Source organism: Taudactylus pleione, unplaced genomic scaffold (genome assembly GCF_031769625.1).
Source record: "Taudactylus pleione unplaced genomic scaffold, aTauple2 ptg000285l, whole genome shotgun sequence".
Classification (NCBI taxonomy): Eukaryota; Metazoa; Chordata; class Amphibia; order Anura; family Myobatrachidae; genus Taudactylus; species Taudactylus pleione.
In genome coordinates, this window is record NW_028284687.1 from 988,309 (window position 1) to 1,013,738 (window position 25,430).

The 25,430-nt window shown below is 44.7% G+C and overlaps 2 protein-coding genes across 2 annotated transcripts in view; one reads left to right on the plus strand and one right to left on the minus strand.

Annotated features, from left to right (window-relative positions):
* Window positions 1-16,092, minus strand: part of LOC148512031 (uncharacterized) — a 188,596-nt gene extending 172,504 nt beyond the window's left edge. Inside the window, exons 1-7 of the mRNA XM_088482266.1 lie at window positions 16,013-16,092; window positions 12,063-12,212; window positions 11,162-11,353; window positions 10,828-10,906; window positions 10,613-10,710; window positions 9,778-10,027; window positions 2,362-4,014 (exon numbers count right to left, since the gene is read on the minus strand). Of these exons, the coding sequence (XP_088338392.1) occupies window positions 2,362-4,014; window positions 9,778-10,027; window positions 10,613-10,710; window positions 10,828-10,906; window positions 11,162-11,353; window positions 12,063-12,140 (2,350 nt within the window). The 5' untranslated portion in view covers window positions 12,141-12,212; window positions 16,013-16,092. The remainder of the gene's footprint in view (window positions 1-2,361; window positions 4,015-9,777; window positions 10,028-10,612; window positions 10,711-10,827; window positions 10,907-11,161; window positions 11,354-12,062; window positions 12,213-16,012) is intronic.
* LOC148512032 (uncharacterized) overlaps window positions 1-24,126 on the plus strand; it is a 136,609-nt gene extending 112,483 nt beyond the window's left edge. The window contains exon 7 of the mRNA XM_088482367.1: window positions 22,484-24,126. Within this exon, the coding sequence (XP_088338493.1) occupies window positions 22,484-23,361 (878 nt within the window). The 3' untranslated portion in view covers window positions 23,362-24,126. The remainder of the gene's footprint in view (window positions 1-22,483) is intronic.
* The last annotated feature ends 1,304 nt before the right edge of the window (window positions 24,127-25,430 follow it).

Genomic DNA, 25,430 nt, shown 5'->3' on the forward strand with positions numbered 1-25,430 from the left:
CGGAAGGACTGTACTTCTGTAACATCTGTATGCTATGATTACCCTGAGCACCTTCAGCGAGGGAGAGTTGTCTTTTGCAAGACATGGAGTAATAAACATCTTGCTTTTAAGACAACTCATCTACTGTATCCTGTGACAACCAGAATAGTGAAGTTTCTCCATTCTCCAGCTGTTCTGTGTTGAGCCCAGTGTCTCCTAGCTAAAGCTCTCTTCCAGCTACCCTGCAGAGACTGGTCCATAGTGAAGGACCAGTGGGAAATAGTTGACACCAACCAGGTGTTGCAGCGTGTCCACACACATACCCAGAAATAAGCGGTTCCAAGTGCCGATGGCAGGAGCCAGGCTGTAGGTAATCGGTTCCCAATGCTGGTACAGGAGTTTGGTGGTGGTGGTATCAAGTTATCTGCCCACTGTGTAGTGGGTGGAGTCAGTAACAGGTGGTTACTGACAGTGGGAGGGAATCCCTAGGAGTCATGAAGTTAGGCCACTCGGGAACAAGTAACCATCCTCTATTCTGATCACTGGATTAACAATATCTGTATTCGTCCAGCAGGGTGAGGTCACCCTTCCAGATGTTAATTTTTTACACTGAATTGTTTCAGATCTTCCAACCATATTAGACAACATGAGAAAACACAAAATATTTTTTTTTATAAATTATTATTTCATGTATTGAAGGAAAAAAAATCCATCAGTGATGGTCTCGCCCTGGTCTTCAATCAAAACATCCCACATAATAACACTACCACCATGTGTGACTGTTGGTTTGATGTTGGAATGCTGTTAGCTTTACACCAGCTGTTGTGTCTTCCTAAGAGTTCAATTTTTCACTCAGTCCACAGAACGTTAGAAGAAAAGGTTTGGGAGCAAATTGTTTTTTGGCAAGTGTGAGGCAAGCCTTTATGTTCCTCTTGATAAGTTGTGGTTTTCACCTTGCAACTCTTCCATAGATACCATTATCGCCCAGTCTGTATCTTATGGTGGAATCACAAACAATGACAGTAAATGAGGTGAGCGGGGTCTGCAGTTCCTTAATGTCCATCTTGGTTCCTTTGTCACTTCAAAGGATGAGTCATTGATGTCCCCTTGGAGGAATTTTGGTTCCAGTTGTTGCTGCTAATGGTGGCACATATAGTTATCAAGCTTAGGGGGGGCAATTCATGTTTCACATGGGTAATATAGGTGTTGGATAACTTGTTTTTCCTTCAATGAAAGGATCACTTAAAAGCTGTATTTTGGTGATTTCAGGTTGCATCTGCTTAGATTTAATTTTGTTTCAAGATCTGAAACAATTACATGTGACATATACAAAACTAGAAAAAAAATCCAAACGGGGGCGGGAGGAATTTTTATTGCCACTGTATAAGTAACCCACAGCAGTGCAGTTTCCCAATGGTCTGTCCTCCATCATATGTTTGGTCCTTCCCAGAACCAGCCATGCCATTACACCAATCCCCATCCATTTGTGCCATACACTCACATAGACTATGTACAGTCCTATAACATTTTACAAACATAGTTAATAAAAAAGTCAAAATATAAAGTATCAGAGATGATAGAAAAATAAAACTATAAATATAGCCTGTATGAAAATTTTGCTTTAAACTTAAGTTTGAAAGAGATCTTCCCAGCATCTTCTTTGCTCAAATAAGACAGAGTGCGGTCTCATACAGAAACACATATAGGAACTCCATCCAGAGCCCCAGGGGCGCCCACATATCCGACAGTCCTTATGCCTCACTGGTGCTGTGACCTCATAGTGTGACAGACTCTTTCTTAGTTATATCTCTGAGTAACCACAAGTGATTCTGAGGTGGCCATATCTTACACGCATGACTTACAGCTGATGGGAGAGACTGCGTCTCAGCTGGGTGCAGGTAGGTGTATAGATGCAACTGTGAGATAATATGAATTGTGCTTTTGGACATTCCATGTCATTCAGGTATTGGGTAGGTGTAAGTGCCATTATTGGCCATGATCGCTGAATTAGCCAGTAGAGATCAGGGGGCATCTGACTCAGAATACCGCAATGAGAATTGTGATGGAGACAGGTGGATAGAATTGTGCCCACATTACATACAGATTAAAATGTCTATTTATAGCCTTCCCTTTCCTCCGGGCACCTGGACTCCTTGCTGTATAAATGTGAATTGGCGGGAGGTTTATTGCAGAAAATTCTCTGTCAAGTTTCAGAAGATTAACAAATACATAAAAATGCAAATTGTACTCTAAATGATATAATGCCATAAAGGAAAATAAATATGAAGGTCATAAAAGAGCCTATAACAGGAGAAATACTATGCAATTCTTTGGATAAATATTCTCACTCCACTTAGTCAGGATATGGAAATGGTTTCTCACCTGTGTGAGTTCTCTGATGTATAACAATATAAGATTTCTTTGTAAAACATTTCCCACACTCAGGACATGAAAATGGTTTTTCACCTGTGTGACTTCTCTGATGTGTAACAAGATGTGATTTCTGTGTAAAACATTTCCCACACTCAGGACATGAAAATGGTTTCTCACCTGTGTGACTTCTGTGATGTTTAATAAGCTGTGATTTCTCTGTAAACCATTTCCCACACTCAGGGCATGAAAATGGTTTTTCACCAGTGTGATATCTCTGATGTGTAACTAGATGTGTTTTCCTGGTAAAACATTTCCCACACTCAGAACATAGAAATGGTCTCTCACCTGTGTGACTTCTCTGATGTTTAATAAGAATTGATTTTCGTGTATAACATTTCCCACACTCGGAGCATGGAAATGGCTTCTCACCTGTGTGACTTCTCTGATGTGTAACAAGTTGTGATTTATTTGTAAAACATTTCCCACACTCCGAGCATTGAAATGGTTTATCACCTGTGTGAGTTCTCTTATGTGCAACAAGATTCGATTTATGTGTAAAGCATTTCCCACACTCAGGACATGCAAATAGTTTTTCACCTTTGTGACTTCTCTGATGTATAACAAGATTTGATTTCTGTGCAAAACATTTCCCACAGTCAGGACATGGAAATGGCTTCTCACCTGTGTGACTTCTCTGATGTGTAAGAAGATGTGATTTATTTGTAAAACATTTCCCACACTCAGAACATGGAAATGGCCTCTCACCTGTGTGACTTCTCTGATGTATAACAAGACGTGATTTATGTGTAAAACATTTCCCACACTCAGGACATGGAAATTGTTTCTCACCTGTGTGACTTCTCTGATGTCTAACAAGATGTGATTTCTGTGCAAAACATTTCCCACACTCAGGACATGGAAATTGTTTCTCACCTGTGTGACTTCTCTGATGTCTAACAAGATGTGATTTCTGTGCAAAACATTTCCCACATTCAGGACATGGAAATTGTTTCTCACCTGTGTGACTTCTCTGATGTGTAACAAGATGTGATTTCTGTGTGAAACATTTCCCACACTCAGAGCATGGAAATGGCCTCTCACCTTTGTGACTTCTCTGATGTGTAACAAGACGTGATTTATATGTAAAACATTTCCCACACTCAGGACATGGAAATTGTTTCTCACCTGTGTGACTTCTCTGATGTGTAACAAGATTTGATTTATGTGCAAAACATTTCCCACAGTCAGGACATGGAAATTGTTTCTCACCTGTGTGACTTCTCTGATGTGTAACAAGACGTGATTTATGTGTAAAACATTTCCCACACTCAGGACATGAAAATGGTCTATCACCTGCCTTAGCTGGCTTATGGGTAATACGCTTTGTGTTCTGTGTAATACATATGGCATCTATAGAACAGGGAAATATGTTATATACTGTACGAGATGTAACAGATGTACCAATATCAGAGTTATCAGGAGAACACTCCCCATGATCAGAGGGATCAGGTGATATATCTGCACTGTGAGGTACTGGAGGTATAATTGGGGTAACTGGGTTTTCTTCCAGAGAATCTCGGATGACGTCATCACCATCAATTTCAAAATTCTGAGTTATAACAAGATGATCCTCTGAGACATTCCAGCTGCTACATCCATCTGCTGGGAATAAAATACATATATAGAAATATAAATATTTTCCTAGAATAAGATTCACTATTATTCAATACAGACTGTGGTGAAATGTCACCAAATTGCCATGAAATGGCCAGATGTTGGGGTAATATATAAATCATTAACCGGCACCAAAATATACTGATATCTATGGATTAAAATATATATAGTCATGTGCTAGAAAACAGACAACCGTTTCCAGGCTCAGTACATGCAACCACCACCCCCCACATGAAATGGCGCATCTTCCTCCACTGAAGTAGCAGTCAGATATCTCTGCAATCCATTGTTGTCTAATTCGCAGTGAAGATGGCAGCATACCACGATTTAAGCGACATTGAATGAGGCTTCAGAGTAGGTCCTTTCATGCAGTCACTCAGACAGGAGCGGCTCTTCCAGCATGACAATGTGCCACCTCACAGGTCTGTAGCCACCAGATTATGGTTGGAGGAGCATTCTTCTGAGTTTGGCTTCATGAGTTTGCCAAATCTGAATCTAATAGAACACATGTGTGATGCAGGGTCCCACCACCAGGAATTATAAGGGAATAGTGGACCATTATTCAGGAGGTATGGTGTACCCTATCTACACAACACTTCAGAAAGCTTGTGGAGTCCATACTCCATCATGTTGCTGCTGTAACACAATTAAAAGGAGGACCTACGTATTACTGGACGAGTGTCTCTACATAGAGGGAGGAAGGGTTACTTATTTTAAACATCTGCAGGATCAGTAGCAGCTGCTGGGGGTGTAAATGTCCCTGTATATGTAGCAGTGTAGAGATGTCACATAATATGAGGGTGGTTCACTAAATAAGGTAACAAGACCTCTCACTGCGTAATTTATTCAACTCGTACATATACATATTATCAATAGTATGCCCTTGGTACAGGTTATTTTTCCACATATTCCCCATACTTGTCTAAGCATCTGTTCCAAGGGTACACCAAGACATCTATCCCGGCATAGAAGAAATCAGTGTTAAGCACCTGGCGGCTTGCTGAGCTTCACCGTCTGTTGTGAATCGCCGTCCACTCAGATGCATCTACATTGGTCCAATGAGATGGAAATCACTCAGTGCCAGGTGAGGGCTGTAGGGGAGATGGTCCAGTACCTCTCAATAGTAGCACTGTAAAAACTCATGGGTGCTGTTGGCAGAGTGTGACCTCGAGTTATTGTGCAGCAATAGGACGCCTGTTTACAGCAACCCAGGTTGTTTTTGACTAATTGCCCTACGCAACCAGCCAGCTCAAAGTATAAAAATAGCAGACAGCATTCACAGAATCTCCCTTGGTGAGGAAATCAACAAGAAGCACACCCTTGCGGTCCCAAAACACAGTTGCCATGACCTGCTTTGATGATGAAGCTGTTTTGAATTTCTCTGAAGTTGAGGAGGATGTGCATCTCAATGTCATGGATGCTTGTTTCATCTTCAGTGTCATATGATGCACCCACATTTTATCACCTTTAACAATACTTGCAACAACTGGTCTACCTCCTCATGGTACCATTCCAAGTGCACAAGAGACGATCCCATCTTTTTGGTTTTGTGAATTTCTAAGTTGCTTCGGTACCCAGCGTGAACACTTTTTCCTGTACCCCTGTTGCTCATGAACGATGTTGTGCATAGGACCCACTGAGATGTTCAGTTCCTCAGCAATATCACTAACTCAAATGCGTCAGTCCTCCTGAACCAGACCTTCAATGCGGCACAAATCGTCATCTGTGGTGGACGTGCTTAGCCGGCCAGATCGCTGATCATCTTGAACGTCTGTCCTGCCATTACCAATGGCAGTGCACCAAACCTACACCTGTTTCCATGACATGATGTACACTGTACATCAGGACAAGTTGGCGATGATTTTCAGCTGCTGATGTGCCCTTCAGACTCAGAAATCTGATCACACTACGCACCTCAATGTGTGACCATGTGTCCGCCAGCCCCACCATCTTACAACTGATGTTGGGACAGTATGACTGATATGAGGTGCAGTTTAATGGCCGTGAGAGGAAGAAGTGGTCTACCGTTCTGGCCTGGTGGGAATTAGTATGAAATAGAGAACATTACACACGTGAGAGGTCTTGTTACCTTGAACCTCCATTGTACAATAAAACTGGTATGTACTAAAGATATGTATGGCAGAGATGTGCATCCCTGGGACTGTGGCCCTGATTCAGAGCCACTCTCAAAAAGCGAGCACTCGCTCTGAATCAGGGCGGCTTTTATTTTTTTCAAAACCGGCCTCCTGGCCTCTCGCTAAGATGTGGGTGACCACCCACAGCTTTTGCAACCAGCCAGGTGATGGTCGCGACCATTGGGCTTGCGACGAGACCCTTGTGGTAGCGTCTCATCTGCCGCAAGCCCCAGTGAGCCTCCGGCTCTGATAGAGCCAGAAGCTCACTACTGACATCACTGGCGCCTTTGTTTGTCCAGCCATCCCCACCCCGCCTACAAAACGGGGCGAGCTGTCGATCAACATCAACAGCCGCCCCGTTTTTCTGCGAGCCCCGGAGTGAGTGATTTCTCGCTTGCTCTGAAGCTTGCGCATGTGCACTGCCCGGCCATTGACCCGCTTGCGAGCGGGTCTGAATCTGGCCCTGTGTGCATATATCTTATATATAGGTCACTAGATGTGTTATTAGCTGCCAGTATCCCACCAAAGTGACCAAGATGGTTGTATTCATTGTCCCCAGTAATCACTATAAGTGTCTAGCATGTGGCCTCTCTATGCCTTAGGCCCCACTGAGGAGCAGGTCCAAGAAGGTGGGAACTTGGACTACACTTAGAGAGAACCTCAGGTCGGAGCCCTGAGAAGAAGTCTCCCCAGGATAGAGACAACACAGGACAGAATCCACAGATCACTCGCAATTAAAGCATGAACTATAAGCTCAATGATGTGCAGTCAGGGGGGAGTCAGTCACACCCAGGAGAATCAGACAAGGAATCTTATGCACAGTGAGAATATTGGATATGTGTGAGAGAGATGTAATTAATCAGAGGACTCCCCTGATTGGCCCCAGGGACACGTGGTAGCCAATGATGTAACCAGATTCCCCAGTAGCCAATGATGTAACCAGATTCCCCAGCAGACTCACACAATAAAACAGAGAATCCTAGCAGTGGGAGCTGGTCTGTAAGGTTACTGGCTATAACTGGGGAGACCACACAAAAAAAGGTCTGAAAACACAAAAATAAACAAAAAACTGGAAATGATGAAGTTCTTTGCATTACACTTTACTAGGTAATAATGGGAATATCCTGAATATGAGTAGGTAGTTTACATTATAAAGTTGGTATCCTGTGTGCCCAAGTATTTCCCCGAATGCTGACTATCTTCTGTAGATTGGATGGTCTGTTTATGTACACTGTGATAGTTCTCATGACAACCAAACAAGCTGAATCTGTTCTGAAGAGCAACCCAAGTCCTTCAAGATTGGAATTAGAATTTCCTGAATAATATGGAAACTAGATACCGCCTTGGGCTTAAAATCTGAAAGAGTACGCAGATCCCGACTGGGGCAGGTAAGTACCCTAACCCTCCCCTGCCCCCCCAACCCTCCCTTAGTGGTGCCTAAGCCTACCCTCCCCCCCAGGGGTGCCTAAACCTAACCCCCTCCCCGTATCCTAAACCTAACCCTCCCGGGGGGTTTAGGATATGGGGAGGGGAAACCGCCCCCCAGGGGTGCCTAACCCTAACCCTTCCTCCAACAGATGCCTAACCCTAATCTCACCCCCTCCTCCAAACATCAGCACCTGCGGCTAACGCTAAAGGAGCCCCGGACTTGCCTTCCTTCGGGCTGGCGTCCTCAGCGTGCCGGTATCGGGATTAACATAGGCGTCGGTATTCTGACACCTATGTTAACTCCCTTGCCGAGTTTATGCTGTCGGGATTGAGACTACATCCCGCTTTAACAACATCATTTATGATGATATTGGGAAAACTATACACCTGTACTTCTTCCCATAACAGCCTCCAAGAACTTGCCTGTGCTGCTCCCCACCTATGGAACTCTCCACCTCTCTGCAAAACTACAAACTGCCTTTCAAGATCCACTATTCATCAAAGCCATCCATCTCTCCTCGTAACACTGTCCCATACTCACCGTGTACCTCACCCCTTTCTATCTGCCCCTCCCCTATAGAATGTAAACTCTCACGAGCAGGGCCCTCATCCCTATGTGTTTTTCCTTCCCTTACTATTACTTACGGCACCTAACCCTTGATTTCTGTTACTTATTTGATTGATATGATGCTGTTGCAGCAATGTTTATATACCATGTACTTGTCCTGCACGGTCATGTACTGTAAGTCACTGTTCTCTTGTTCTGCTAAATTGTTTATGTACTTTGTAAGCTGTGAAACTCTTGTAGTGCAATATAAAGGAAATAATAATAACCTGTGCTGATAATCTATAATGGCTGGGGATCCTAAAAAAGACGTTTTAAAGTGAAATGTAATTTGTATTATAACAATGGCTGATTAATAGTGTTTTATTTTGATGTGAAATATATATTTAATAAATACAAGCTTGACAGCGCTTCAAAATACTTATTTAATTTTGGTCTCTTTGATGCCACCTGTTACTTGTCTTTGGAACTCCAGACCCTGCTAACAGTCTTTGCAAGGATGAGTTTGTATGTTCCAATCCCAAAGCCATAAATTCCATGACTCTAGCTCCAGCTGATGTACCTGGCGCTGCCTCAGTTGTATGACTATTAACCTTGCTCTGAGATGCTTGACCCTCTGAGGGCATCTTAAGAGCCTCCAGCATTGCTAAGGCAATGGATTGAGCGAGAGACTTGGCCCAAGCCAGATTCTCCACCACACTAGTGGTAATCTCTAGGGAATTTGCCACACAAAGCTCTTCACAAGCAGAGCAATGGGAAGGAGGAAAACGGTTCCACTGGGTAACATTCACTGACACCTAGAATAGGTGAAAACCACCTTCCCTCCACCAGTCTTAAGCTGGCCACACACTAGACCAACTTGCATCCAACCAGCCAACTAGATGATTGGTTGGAATGAAAATCTGGTAACGTATGGAAGTAACTGATCATCAGCAATTTGCTCCTAAATGCCAGAAAACAGATAAAAATGGTTGTCAGACAAGTTTGTAAAATATTTGATCTAAACAATTTGTTCAAACAACAGTTTTGGTCTATTTTCTAGTGTTTGGGAGCAAATTGCTGATTGTCATTTGCTTTCATACCAACTAGTTGGTTGGTTGGACAGATAATCTTTAGATGTGTGGCCAGCTTTAGTCTAGAAAATAGCATAAATAATATAAAATATATGTATTTATTTTATAACTAGTCTGAGGAGCCTTCCTACTAGAATTATGTCTCTTGACAGCAATGGTCTGCAGCATCTGCAAACTTTCCAACCTCAAATAATGACCCCCGATAGATCCATAACATCCTCTTTTCTTGGTCAGGACTCTGGGCTGGTAACACACAGTGACATGATGTGAGGAAGAGAGCAGGAGTATAATAGGTGCTGATGGCTCCTGATGTATGAGATACACCAAAGAGTGTGGGGAGGAGACTGGTCAGATCTCTGGGTTGGTAACACAAAGTGACATGATGTAAGGAGGAGAGAAGGAGTCTAAAAGGGACTGATGGCTCCTGAACCCTCCACTGGGCAGACAGATTTTCTCCATTAGTTTGTACTCACAGAGGGGGTAGGACTGTTGTAGTGACTGGGCAAAGAGAATATGTGACTCTTTTCTGTAATAAGTGTTTATTACTCACCTGTGCTGATATCTGTAGGGAGTTCCTCCTCCTTACACTGCTGATAAGCCCTCACATACATCTCTTCTTCTCCCTCTATATCTTCTGCCTTTATATTAGTCACATATGTCTCTTCTTCTTCCTCTGTATCTTCTCCCTTTATATCAGTCACATATGTCTCTTCTACCTCTGTATCTTCTCCCTTTATATCAGTCACATACGTCTCTTCTCCATCTATTTCTTCTATCTTCATATCAGTCATATCGTCAGCCTAAATAACCCACAAAATAGTAAAATAACACGTAAATTATGTCTGATTTCAGTCATGGAGATTACACAGTAAACTATCAGTGTATATGACAATCACAGCTTCTCTACAGATCATCCAGCTCTCATGCTAATCTACTGCCCCTCGCTCACTGTCTCCCCAATCTGTGTGAACTGTCTGTTTGCCCTTTCCCTTTAGAATGTAAGCTCTCTCGAGCAGGTACCTTTTACCTCGTGGCATTCTGGCATGTCCTATATTCCTTTCTGCATGTCATGTCTCCTGGATATCCATGTGCACATAATTTCCTTCATTGCCTCTGGTTCAAGTTAGACTGCGTGACTAGGTAAGGGTGCAGCAATCTTGAATCAGGTCATGTGATCATTCCTAAACCAATCTGGTTCATGCAATTCCCCACATGCTCTCTGCACCTTATCTGCTCCCAGGACAACCTATTTAAACCCTTCCAGTCCACCAGCATAATTTCATTCACTAGACAGTATATCAGTGTATAAGACACACACAGCTTTTCTACAGATTATATAGTGACAGTAACTTTGGTATATTAGTGAGACCCTAAATCCCACCTACCTGATCCTCCTGTGGGATCCTGTGATTCTTCTGTGTACAATCCTGTGAATAAAGAGGAGGGGGATATCTCTCTGGGGTATTTCTGTTACTGGGTCCATCTGTAGGAGACACACAGTGACTGAGTACATTGTATATATGTGATTATCAGGTGATGTGTGTATATAGGGGGCCCCCATACATGCTCTCCCCTGTACAATAAATGAGTCTCCTCTTACCCAGTGATGTGAGGGACTGGTGATTCTCCATCATTAAGTCACTGTACAGCCCCCTGTGTTCCTCTATATGCTCCCCCTCCTGCATGGAGACATAGACAGTGACTTCCTGACACCTTATAAGAACATGACACACAATGATCCACTCATCACCCCAGACACATCCCCTGGTGTTACTGTATAATGTCCCATTCCCAGCAGTCACCTCTCCAGTCATCACCCAGACACATCCCCTGGTGTTACTGTATAATGTCCCATTCCCAGCAGTCACCTCTCCAGTCATCACCCAGACACATCCCCTGGTGTTACTGTATAATGTCCAATTCCCAGCAGTCACCTCTCCAGTCAGCAGCTGAATGATCTTGTTGGTGAGTTCCAGGATCTTCTGCTCATTGTGTCTCTCATGCATCAGTGAGTGAGGTGGAGGCACCTTGATGGGGCTCTGGGTCCTGCTCAGTTCTCCTGATACACAGGGAGGGCTGCTGGGTGTCTCACACTCACTAGATATCTTCTTCACTATTATGTAATCCTGTATTTTTGGGGAGATACCAAATATCACTGCATTCACTCCCAGATCCCAGCACCTCCACAGTCATACATCTATAGTAATCATAGATTCATGACTGGGGAGAAAAGGGGGTCTGAGAGTGTCACAGTGACATCACTTATATCTATAGTACTAATACAGAGACAAGTTATGTCACTGTGACTCTCCCAGACCCTCTTAACTCCCCAGTCATGTCCCTGTATTATTACTATAGATATAAGTGATGTCACTGTGATACTCCCAGACCCCTCACCTCCCTAGTCATGTCCCTGTATTATTACTATAGATATAAGTGATGTCACTGTGACGCTCCCAGATCCCCTCATCTCCCCAGTCATGTCCCTGTATTATTACTATAGCTATAAGTGATGTCACTGTGACACTCCCAGATCCCCTCACCTCCCCAGTCATGTCCCTGTATTATTACTATAGATATAAGTGATGTCACTGTGACATTCCCAGATCCCCTCACCTCCCCAATCATGTCCCTGTATTATTACTATAGATATAAGTGATGTCACTGTGACACTCCCAGATCCTCTCACCTCCCCAGTCATGTCCCTGTATTATTACTAAAGATATAAGTGATGTCACTGTGACACTCCCAGATCCCCTCACCTCCCCAGTCATGTCCCTGTATTATTACTATAGATATAAGTGATGTCACTGTGACTCCCCCAGACCCTCTCACCTCCCCAGTCAGCAGGTATATGATCTCCAGGGTGAGATGTAATATCCTCTCAGTCCTGGGACTCCCATCCTTGTCCATTCTCAGTAAATCAGTGAGAAAACAGAACGTGTGACATGTAGTAAAGACTTTGGTTCCTCACAGCAGGACGGTCTAGGAATAAATATAATAATATAATACACATCACAGAGAACACATGTATCACAGTCAGACATGTAACACTGAGTGACCAGTAAGTCTCCCCTTTGCCCCCAGCCATAGAGCCCTGGTCAATGTCTCTCATAGTGCTCCTCAGAGGCTGTCACAAATTGATCAATATGAGAGTAGTTCAATAAATAAGGTAACAAGATCTCTCATTGCATAAATTATACGTATAATCAATAGTATGGCCTTGGTACAGATTGTTTTCACATAGTCCCCATACTTGTCTAAGCATTTGTTCCAATGACATCTATCCCGGCACAGAAGAAATCTGTGTCAAGCGCCTGAATCCAGAACGATGGCTTGCTGAACTTCCACCCAGGTGCTTCTTCATTGGTCCAAAGAGATGGAAATCACCCAGTGCCAGGTCAGGGCTGTAGAGAGGATGGTCCAGTACCTCCAAATGGTAGCGCCATAACAATTCACGTGTGCTGTTGGCGTTATTGTCCAGCAATATGATTCCTGTTCGCAGCAACCCCGGTCATTTTCAACAAAATGCCCTCCACAACCAGCTCAATGTGCCACAATAGCGGACAGAACTCAAAGTATCTCCCTTGGTGAGGGAATCAACAAGAAGCACACCCTTGTGGTCCCAAAACACAGTCGACATGACCTTCTTTGCTAATGGAGTTGTTATGAATTTCTTTGAAGGTGGGGGTGTTGCGCGTTTCCATGTCATTGATGCTTGTTACGTCTCCAGTGTCACATGATACACCCATGTTTCATCGCCTGTAACAATACGCTGCAGGAACTGCACTCCCTCCTCCTGGTACAACATCAAGTGCACGAGAGACAATCCCATTCTATTGGTTTTCTGAACTTCTGTGAGTTGCTTCTAATTCCCAACGTGAACACTTTTCCCTGTACCCCAGTTGCTCATGAATGATGTTGTGCACAGTACACACTGAGATGGTTAGTTCCTCAGCAATATCACTAAACTTGAATGAGTCTCTCCTCCTGAATCAGACCTTCAAAGTGGCACAAATTGTCATCTGTGGTGGACGTACTTGGCCGGCCGGATCGCTGCTCATCTTGACTTTCTGTCCTGCCATTATCAATGGCAGTGCACCAAACTCAAACCTGTTTCCGTAACATGACGTTATCTCAGTACACCTTGACAAGTTGACAATTCCAGCTGCTGATGTGCCCTTTAGATGCAGAAATCTGAACACACTACGCACCTCTATGTCTCGGGTATCTGACAGTTAGTATGTCATTGGTCAGAATATCGACAGCGCCAGAATCCCAACAGGTTTCTGTAAGTATTATAACCCTTACCATCTAACCCACTCCCTAACCCTTCCCTCCCACAGCCTAACTTTAAGCCTCCCCCAAGGGCCTAACCCTATTACTCACAATCGGGATCATCTCCATCAGGATTCTGAAGATTCTGAGGCTGGGATGGTGACTGCTGTCGGGACTACATGTCCAATGTTTGACCATGTTCCCACCAGGGCCGCCAACTTACTACTAATTTTGGGAAAATATGGCTGACAAGAGGAGCAAGCTAATGGTCATGAGGAAAAATATAAAATAGAGAACATTACACACGTGAGAGGTCTTCTTACCTTACTGAACCACCCTTGTATAACCATAGGATGCTCTCCCTGTCTAATAATAATAATAACAGGACACCACAGGCTGCTTCCCTGTATAATAATCATAACAGGACATTACAGGCTGCTCCCCCTGTATAATAATAATAACAACATGACACCACAGGCTGCTTCCCCTGTATAATAATAACAGGACACCACATGCTGCTCCCCCTGTATAATAAAAACAACAGGACACGAAAGTCTGCTCCCCCTGTATAATAATAACAGGACACCAAAGGCTGCTTTTCCTGTATAATAATAATAACAACAGGACACCACATGCTGCTCCCCCTTTATAATAATCATAACAGGACACCACACGCTGCTCCCCCTGTATAATAACAACAGGACAAAAAAAGTCTGCTCCCCCTGTATAATAATAATAACAGGACAGACTGCTTTTTCTGTATAGTAGGCACCACAGGCTGCTCCCCCTGTATGGTAGGCACCAAAGGCTGCTCTCCCTGTATAGTAGGCACCACAGGCCGCTGCCCTTGTATACTAGACACCACGGGCTGATCCTCCTGTATAGTAGGCACCACAGGCTACTCCCCCTATATTGTAGGACACCACAGGCTACTCTCCCTGTATAGTAGGCACCACAGGCCGCTCCCACTGTATAGTAGGCACCACAGGCCGCTCCCACTGTATAGTAGGCACCACAGGCCGCTGCCCTTGTATAGTAGACACCACAGGCTGCTCCCCCTGTATAATAATAATAACAGGACACCACACTCTGCTCCCCTGTATAATAGTAATAACAGGACACCAAAGTCTGCTCCCCCTATATAATAATAATAATAACAACAACAGGACACCACAGGCTGCTCCCCTTGTATAATAATAATAACAGGACACCAAAGTCTGCTCCCCCTATATAATAATAACAACATGATACCACGAGCTGCTCCCCCTGTACAATAATAATAATTACAGGACACCAAAGTCTGCTCCCCCTGTATAATAATAATAAAAATAATAACAGGGCACCAAAGGCTGCTTTTCCTGTATAATAATAACAACAGGACACCACAAGCTGCTCCCCCTGTAAAGTAGGCACCACAGGCTGCTCCCCCTGTATTGTAGGCACCACAGGCTGCTCTCCCTGTATAGTAGGCACGACAGGCCACTCCCCCTGTATAGTAGGAAACCACTGACTGCTCCCCCTGTATGGTAGGCACCACAGGCTGCTCCCCCTGTATGGTAGGCACCAAAGGCTGCTCTCCCTGTATAGTAGGCACCACAGGCCGCTGCCCTTGTATAGTAGACACCACAGGCTGATCCTCCTGTATAGTAGGCACCACAGGCTGCTCCCCCTGTATAGTAGGCACCACAGGCTGTTCCCCCTATATTGTAGGACACCGCAGGCTACTCTCCCTGTACAGTAGGCACCACAGGCTGCTCCCACTGTATAGTAGGCACCACAGGCTGCTCCCCCTGTATAGTAGGCACCACAGGCCACTGCCCTTGTAAAGTAGACACCACAGGCTGCTCCCCCTGTATAATAATAACAGGGCACCAAAGTCTGCTCCCCCTATATAATAATAATAATAATAACAACATGATACCACGAGCTGCTCCCCCTGTACAATAATAATAATTACAGGACACCAAAGTCTGCTCCCCTGTATAATAATAATAAAAATAATAACAGGGCACCAAAGGCTGCTTTTCCTGTATAATAATAACATGACACCACAGGCTGCTCCCCCTGTATAGCAGGCACCACAGGCTGCTCTCCCTGTATAGTAGACACGACAGGCCGCTCCCCCTGTATAGTAGACACAACAGGCTGCTCCCACTGTATAGTAGGAAACCACTGGCTGCTCCCCCTGTATAGTCGGCACCACAGGCTGCTCCCCGTGTATAGTAAGCACCACAGGCCGCTCCCAGTGTATAGTAGGCACCACAGGCTGCTCCCCCTGTATAGTAGACACAACAGGCTGCTCCCACTGTATAGTAGGCACCACAGGCTGCTCCTCCTGTATAGTAAGCACCACAGGCTGCTCCCTCTGTATAGTAGGACACCACAGGCTGCTCCCACTGTATAGTAGGCACCACAGGCTGCTCCTCCTGTATAGTAAGCACCACAGGCTGCTCCCTCTGTATAGTAGGACACCACAGGCTGCTCCCCCTGTATAGTAGGCACATTACCTGCTGCTGCCGGAAACAGTGATGTCTCCTCTCTGCGTTTCCTTGCTAGAGAGAACCCCTGAAATTGCTGTAGAAGTTACTTCCTGCCTTTGGAACGCACAAACCGGATGTCAGATGGAACGCACAGTCCGAAAATCAGTTGGACCGCACAGACCGGAAGTTGGGTGAGACGCACAGACCGGAAATGAGGTGTGCTGCTCTCAGGCAGGTAGTTGGGGTGTTGGGGATAGGGGCAGAAGCACACTGTGTGACGTGTGAGGGAGGGGAGGAGTCAGAGGGGCAGAGAGCTTCTCAGTGAGACTTCACAACGCAGAAGGGAGACAGGTAATGTCCTACTATACAGATGAAGCAGCATGAGGTGCCCTTCTATGCAGTGGGAACGGCCGTGGTGCATACAATACAGGGGGAGCAGCCTGTGGTGCCAACTATACAGGAGGAGCGGCCTGTGGTGTCTACTATACAGATGGAGTAGCCTGTGGTGCTCTACTATACAGGGGGAGCAGCCTGTTGTTCCTACTATACAGGGGGAGCAGCCTGTGGTGCCTATTAAACTGGGGGAGCGGCATGTGGTGTCCTACTATACAGGAAGAGCAGCCTGTGATTCCCTACTATGCAGGTAGAGCTGCCTATGGTGTATTACTAAACAGGGGGAGTGGCCTGTGGTGCCTACTATACAGGGGAAGCAGCCTGTGGTGCCCTGCTATATAGAGTAGCAGCCTTTTGTATCCTATTTTACAGGGAGAGTGGTCTGCGGTGCTCTACTATACAGAGGGCGCAGCTTGTGATCCTCTGCTCAACAGGGGGAGCAGCCTGTAGTGTCCTACTATATATGGGGAGCAGCCTGTGTTGTACTACTATACAGGGGGAGCAGCCTGTTGTTCCCTACTATACAGGGGGAGAGGCCTGTGGTATCTACTATACAAGGGGGAGCGGCCTATTCTGTCCTATAATACAGGAAGAGTGGCCTGCTCTACTGTAAAGGGGGAGCAGCTTGTGGTGCCCTGCTATACAGGGGAGATTATTTGTGGTGCCCTACTATATAGGGGGAGCAGCCTTTGGTGCCTTACTATACAGGAAGAGCGGCCTGTGCTGCCCTTCTACACAGGGAAAGCAGCCTTTGGCGCCCTGCTTTAAATGGATAGCAGCCTTTGGCGCCCTGCTATACAGGCAGAGAGTTCTGTGGTGGCATGTCCTGGGGTCCACTATACAGAAGGAGCAGCCTATGGCACAGAAGCGGCCTGTGACGTCCTACTATACAGGAGGAGCGGCCTGTGGCATCCTACTATAAAGCAGGAGCTGCCTGTGGCATTCTATTATATAGTGGGAGTGGCTTGTGAAGTCCTGTTATATAGCAAAAGCGACCCGTGGTGTCCTAGTATACAGGGGGAGGAGCATGTGATGCTCTGCTATACAGGGGGAGAGGCCTGTGGTTTCCTACTATACAGGGGGAGTGGCCTGTCGTGTGCTATACAGGGGGAGCGGCCTGTAATTCCCTGCTATTCTGGGGGAGTGGCCTGTGGTGTCCTACTTTACAGGGGGAGTGGCCTGTCATGTGCTATACAGGGGGAGCGGTCTATGATGCCCTGCTATTCAAGAGGAGCGGCCTGTGGTGTTCTACTATACAGGAGGCACAGCCTGTGGTGTCCTATTATACAGGGGAAGCAGCCTGTGATGCCCTGCTATACAGGGAATGGCCTGTCATGTGCTCTACATGGGAAGCGGTCTGTGGTGCCCTACTATACAGGAGGAACGGCCTATGTTTCTCTACAATACAGGGGGAGCAGCCTGTGATTTTCTATTATTATTATACAGGGAAGCATCCTTTGGTGTCCTGCTGTTATACAGGTGGAGCAGCCTGTGGTGTCCTGCTATCTAAATTTTTATTGACGTCTCCCCCAATATATAGGATTACATAGTAGTGAGGAAGACATCCGGTAAGTGTGGGACACCCAGCATCCGTCTCCGTGTTTCAAGAGGACTGAGCAGGACCCAGAGCCCCATCACTGTGCTTCCATCTCACTCACTGACACATGAAAAACACAATGACCAGAAGATCCTGGAACTCACCAACAAGATAATTCAGCTACTGACTGGAGAGGTGACTGCTGGGATTGGGACATTATACAGTAACACCAGGGGAGGTGTCTGGGTAATGACTGGAGAGGTGACTGCTGGGAATAGGACATTATACAGTAACACCAGGGGATGTGTCTGGGTGATGACTGTATTATTATGTGTGTCAGGTTCCTATAAGGTGTCAGGATGTCACTGTCTATGTCTCCATGCAGGAGGGGGAGTATATAGAGGAACACAGGGGTCTGTACAAGGACGTGATGATGGAGAATCACCAGCCCCTCACATCACTGGGTAAGAGGAGATTGTCATTTATTGTACAGGGGAGAGCATGTATGGGGGCCTCCTATATACACACATCACCTGATAATCACATATATACAATGTACTCAGTCATTGTGTGTCTCCTACAGATGGACCCAGTAACAGAAATACCCCAGACAGATGTCCCCGTCCTCTTTATTCACAGGATTACACAGAGGAGAATCACAGGATCCCACAGGAGCATCAGGTAGGTGGGATTTAGGGTCTGACCAATATACTAAAGTTACTGTCACTATAGAATGTGTGTGTCTTATATACTGATATTATGTAATCTCTGAAATCAGATGTTTTTATTTTATGTTTTATTTAGGGTAAAGATCTGTCCGATATTAAAGTAGAATATATAAAGGAAGACATAGAGACACTTCTGACTGATATGAAGGCAGAAGATATAGAGGGAGAAGAAGAGACGTATGTGACTGATATGAAGGCAGAAAATATAGAGGGAGAAGAGGAGACGTATGTGACTGATATTAAGGCAGAAGATATAGAGGGAGAAGAAGAGACGTATGTGACTAATATGAAGGCAGAAGATATAGAGGGAGAAGAGGAGAAGTATGTGACTGATATTAAGGCAGAAGATATAGAGGGAGAAGAAGAGACGTTTGTGAGGGGTAATCAGAAGTGTAAGGAGGATGAAATCAAAATTGATATCAGCACAGGTGAGTAATAATCACTTATTACAGAAAGGAGTCACATATTCTTCTTCTTCAATCACTACAGCAATCTCTTATCCTACACCCTCTTCTGTCAGTACAAACTAATGAGGGAAATGTATCTGCCCAGCGAGGGTGTCAGGAGCCATCAGCCCCTATTATACTCCTGCTCTCCCCCCTCACATCATGTCACTGTGTGTTACCAGCCCAGAGTTCTGACCAGTCTCCTCCCCACACTCTCCGGTGTATCTCATACATCAGGAGCCATCAGCCCCTATTATGCTCCTGCTCTCCTCCTCACATCATGTCACTGTGTGTTACCAGCCCAGAGATCTGACCAGTCTCCTCCCCACACTCTCTGGTGTATCTCATACATCAGGAGCCATCAGCCCCTATTATACTCCTGCTCTCCTCCTCACATCATGTCACTGTGTGTTACCAGCCCAGAGATCTGACCAGTCTCCTCCCCACACTCTCTGGTGTATCTCATACATCAGTAGCCATCAGCCCCTATTATACTCCTGCTCCCCCCCTCACATCATGTCACTGTGTGTTACCAGCCCAGAGATTTGACCAGTCTCCTCCCCACACTCTCTGGTGTATCTCATACATCAGTAGCCATCAGCCCCTATTATACTCCTGCTCTCCTCTTCACATCATGTCACTGTGTGTTACCAGCCCAGAGATCTGACCAGCCTACTCCCCACACTCTCTGGTGTATCTCGTATATCAGGAGCCATCAGCCCCTATTATACTCCTGCTCTCCCCCTCACATCATGTCACTGTGTGTTACCAGCCCAGAGATCTGACCAGTCTCCTCCCCATACTCTCTGGTGTATCTTATACATCAGGAGCCATCAGCCCCTATTATACTCCTGCTCTCCTCCTCACATCATGTCACTGTGTGTTACCAGCCCAGAGATCTCACCAGTCTCCTCCCCACACTCTCCGGTGTATCTCATACATCAGGGGCCATCAGCCCCTATTATACTCCTGCTTTCCTCCTCACATCATGTCACTGTGTGTTACCAACCCAGAGATCTGACCAGTCTCCTCCCCACACTCTCTGGTGTATCTCATACATCAGGGGCCATCAGCCCCTATTATACTCCTGCTCTCCCCCTCACATCATGTCACTGTGTGTTACCAGCCCAGAGATCTGACCAGTCTCCTCCCCACACTCTCTGGTGTATATCATACTTCATTAACCATCAGCCTCTATGGAATCAGTATGTTATACTGCCGAATGTCAACCCGGCGGTTGATATACCGATGCCGGAAGGCCGGCAGATGGAGATCCTAACAGGGTAAGTATGTAGGCTATCCCTAACTCTCTCCCTCTCCTAACCCTAACCCTCCCCTAATACCTAACCATCCTTAAGGGTGCCTAACCTTAACCTCCTCCCTAAATCTAATCCCACCTCCTCGCACCCTAAACCTAACCTTCCCAGGTTGGTGCCTAACCCTAGCCACCCCCCCAGGGGTGCCGGTGCCTAACCCTAAGTCCCCCCAGGAGACCCTAACCCTGCCCCCCGCGGCTATCCGCTCCCAATGCCGGCTTTCCTACGATCGGTATGCCGGGCGTCGGGATTCCGGCCTGGGACTAATGATAGGCATCGGTATTTAGACGCCTATCAATAGTCCCATGGCGGGTTTCCACTGTCGGGAAGCCGGCTGTCGGCATTTAGACCGCCGGCTTCCTGACTACATACCGCCTCCATTGTACTCTTCTCCCCTTACATCATGTCACTGTGTTTTACCAGCCTAGAGATTTGACCTTTCTCTTCCCAACACTCTGGTGTATTGTTACGGTCTCTTGAGAACTGCCGAGAAGACCACAGAATATTTTGCAACGAGTGAAACACTGATGAGTATAAGGTGATATGTTCAAGGTAAACGAGTTTATCAAGTTATGGCTTTAGAAGCAGAGGTGCGGCCTTATTGGCCGATGTGTACTCTGCAAGATGTTGTCTTGAGGGCCGTGGTGTGAACCTAAGAGCTGATGAGTACTTAGGCTGTAGGATGTCATGTTTCCAGGGCAACACTGGACTGGTATACAGAAAATTCGCTAACCTGGATGGACTGCCCAGCTCAAAGTCCAGATCTTAATCCCATTGAGTACCTCTGGTATGAATTGGAATGACGGTGCGCTCTAGGCCGAATCATCAACCTTCTTCAGTGTCACAGTTTATGCTGATGGTTCTCTCATGTTCTTTGCTCAGCTCCGATCTGAGTTTGGAATCCCTAACTAGTACGTTTTTTGGTACCTGAAGATTAGACATGCCCTGCAAACTTAATTGTCTAATGGACTTCCTAATCTGCAGGACTTCCCTATCAAATTTGTTTTTTTTTATTCCTGGGCTTTAGGAAAATGGTTGTTTTTCTCTATTCTTAAATTTTGGGTGAGGTGTATAAAGATGCGTTAACACACTTTAAGGGTAGAAAATGTGGGGGAAGTGTCTGGCTCCCAGGGGTACATTCTGCCTCCTTCTGTGGTTATGTCCCAAGGTCCATATATTTTGGTTTGTGGTCAATAGAGCAGTCACTCCCACCGGTGTGTCTCTCCCATTATTAGCCCAGAGTGTGTATCCTGGATAAAGATCTTCTGGACAAGAACACTAGACATTACGTTCTCACTGCTTTTGGCCAAGGTCTGCCGTTCATGGGCATTGATGGCACCTCTGTAAGCAATGAGAACATATTGTATACCAGATACCAGCAGAATTGCTATACTGAAGTTCGATGGTATAGGGACCGAGTTGCTGAAAATCCCCACTTAAATGCTATAAGTACTTATGATGCTGCTGTAGTTCCTCTAAGGATCAGCCGCCACCAGGCTGCTACTGTCTGGCAATATGCTTGTAATGTTTATTGTCTTTGTTTTCTATCTAATACACTTTCTAATCTTATGCCCTGACTAAGTATTGTACTCGTATATATTACAATGACTTTGTGTGGATGTTTTTGTTTATTTTATTGTTTGAATGTTTGACGTTGTTAATTTTTTTCTCTATAGAAACTAAATAAAATAAACTTCTTATAGGAAAATATTTATATTTCAATAAAATGTTTGTGTCTCCAGCAGATGGATTTAACGGCAGTGATGTCTCAGAGGTTCATCTCATTTTATTTCCAGATGTTGAAATAGAAGATAACATCACCCAAGTTTCTTCAGAAGAAAACTATGTTACCCCAGTTATACAGCCATCTCATTCTCCTGATTACTCAGATATTGGTACATCTGCTACAGTAAATACAGTGCTTCATTGTTCTATAGGTGGCAAATACTTTACACAGAACACAAAGCTTAGTACCCACCAGCCAGTTAAGGCACGTAAGAGGCCATTTCCATGTTCTGAGTGTGGGAAATGTTTTACACACAATTCAGATCTTGTTAGACATGACAGACTTCACACAGGTGAGAAGCCATTTTCTTGCTCAGAGTGTGAGAAATGTTTTACACACAAATCAGATCTTGTTAGACATCAGAGACGTCACACAGGTGAGACCCCATTTTCTTGCTCAGAGTGTGAGAAATGTTTTACACAGAAATCAGCTCTTGTTACACATCAGAGAAGTCACACAGGTGAGGAACCTTTTCCATGCTCCGAGTGTGGGAAATGTTTTACACAGAAATCAGATCTTGTTAGACATCAGAGAAGTCACACAGGTGAGAAGCCATTTCCATGCTCCGAGTGTGGGAAATGTTTTACACACACATCAGATCTTGTTAGACATCAGAGATGTCACACTGGTGAGAAGCCATTTGCATGCTCTGAGTGTGGGAAATGTTTTACACAGAATGCAGCTCTTCTTCTACATGAGAGATGTCACACAGGTGAGAGACCATATCCATGCTCTGAGTGTGGGAAATGTTTTACACGCAAATCAGCTCTTGTTACACATAAAAGACTTCATACGGGTGAGAAACCATTTGCATGCTCTGAGTGTGGGAAACGTTTTGCACAGAAAACAGCTCTTCTTTTACATGAGATAAGTCACACAGGTGAGAAACCATTTCCATGCTCTGAGTGTGGGAAATGTTTTACACGTAAACTAGCGCTTGTTAGACATCAGAGAAGTCACACAGGTGAGAAACCATTTCCATGCAGTGAGTGCGGGAAATGTTTTGGACAGAAACCACATCTTGTTAGACATCACAGAAGTCACACAGGTGAGAAACCATTTCCATGCTCTGAGTGTGAGAAATGTTTTGGACAGAAATCAGATTTTGTTAGACATCAGAGAAGTCACATTGCTGAGAAGCCACGTTCATGTTCTGATTGTGTGAAATAACAAAAATAAAATTTTCTGAAGCCAGAGGTTCTCAAACACGGTCCTCAAGCCTTCCCAACAGTTCAGGCTTTAGAGATATCCATGGTTGAGTACAGGTGGATACATCAAATTGACTGAGGTACTTAAATCACTTGTGGTCAAGCATGGATATCCTAAAAATCTAGACTCTTAGGGTGTCTTGAGGACCAAGTTTGGGAGCCTCTCTCATAAGCCATAATTACAAATATGATGCTTTGAAATTGGAAAGTATTTAATCTAAGGTACAAATAATCTGTGTAAGATTTCTCCTGACGGGGGCACATCATGGAGCTCTCCCCACATTTGTACTTTTGGTAAATAGTTGAGTTGACCTCGTTTAATCGATTCTTTAAATTGTATTTTTGTTATTTCTGTCCTGATGTAGGAAGAAATAGGGGTTCACGGGAATAGATAAAGAAATATATGCATTGTTAATTCAGTTTTAATAGCTTATTAAGATGGCTTCACTGTGGTCAAAGGCATAACTAGATGAACCTAATTACATGCATTGCTTATTGCTACTTATTAATAGTCTGCAAAACATTTAGATATGATTATAAGCTTTACCCTATATACAAACATGTTTTGCTTGTGAACTTGAGCCTACAGTGTACAGAGCCAATGACAATCTGCTTTCACTGCCCCCAGTCCCTTAATATCTGCTATTAAGATTATAATCATGTTATATGTACAGTGGTGGCCAAAATTGCGGACACTTTTTGAAATTTTTACGTTTTTCAACTTCGAATGCTTATAAAAACTGTTTCACTTCATGCAGTGCAATGATTCATATATCAAATGAAAGGAAATGTAATGCTGAATTCAACACAATAAACCAAGGTCAAATATTTGCATTACAAGGGAAGTTATGCAGTGAAATCAACACTTAGGACAGTAACACCATAAGTACACAGGGATTTTCACCCTATCAGTATTTTGTTGGGTATACTTTATCTTTCAAGACAGCAGCACAGCGATGTATCATTGAGCCAACCAATGTTTGGAGCTCTTCCTTCTTTTTTATGTGGTACCATGAGACAATTATAGCCTCAATTAATTGTCTTTTATTGGATGGACGCCTCAGATGTACCAGTTTTTTTCAAACAGAACCACAAATGTTCTATGGTGTTCAGGTCTGGGCCGTTTCCTGGCCATCCCAGCACCTGAAAGTCATTCTTCCGTGAACCCCTTTTTGCATGTCTGTGCAGTGTGGCAGGGAGCTGAATCCTGCTGGACAAAAAATGGGGCATTATCTGGAAAAAGATCCCTGATAGAAGGTAGAAGTTTTGGTTGTAGGATGGTGTCAATGTACTTTCTGCTGTTCAGTGTGCCATTTATGACATAAAGGCGGCCTACAGCATCTGCTGTCATACATGCCCAGATCATAACACTTGTAGGATTCTTTGTTGTTGCTTGAATAAAATCTGGATGTACTTCTTCCCCGATGCGACGTCTCCACATTTTCTCCCATCACTACCAAATATCGATATCTTAGTTTCGTCACTCCTTATCACTTGTTTCCACTGACCTTCTGTCCATGCAATGTGTTCTTTTGCCCACTGTATTCATTTCTGCTGCTGCTTTTTATATAGCAATGGCTTTTTTCGAGTAATCCTACCTTTTAGGCCAACCTCCGTTAGTCTTCTCCGTTCCGTTCTTCCACTGACAAAAACACCACTTGCACTCAGTTTACTGCTAATGGCCGCAGATGACATCATCTGTCCCTGACATAAATTCGTTTTATTCTCCTATCAGCAGCTGTTGTGCACTTTTTCCGGCATTTTCTTTCTTTGTTTTGTATAGATTGTGTTTCCTGATCGCGTAAACAAAACTTTCGTACTGATGTTGTCACATTCCCACCAACTTCTCCTGCAATTGCTGCATAGGAAAGACCATTTTCACTTAACACCACAATCCTGGATCACGTCGCTGTGCTGCGGTCTTGAAAAATAAAGGATACCCAACGAAATACTGATAGGACAGTAACATCATAAGTACACAGGGATTTTCACCCTAAGTGTTGTTTTCACGGCATTACTTCCCTTGTAATG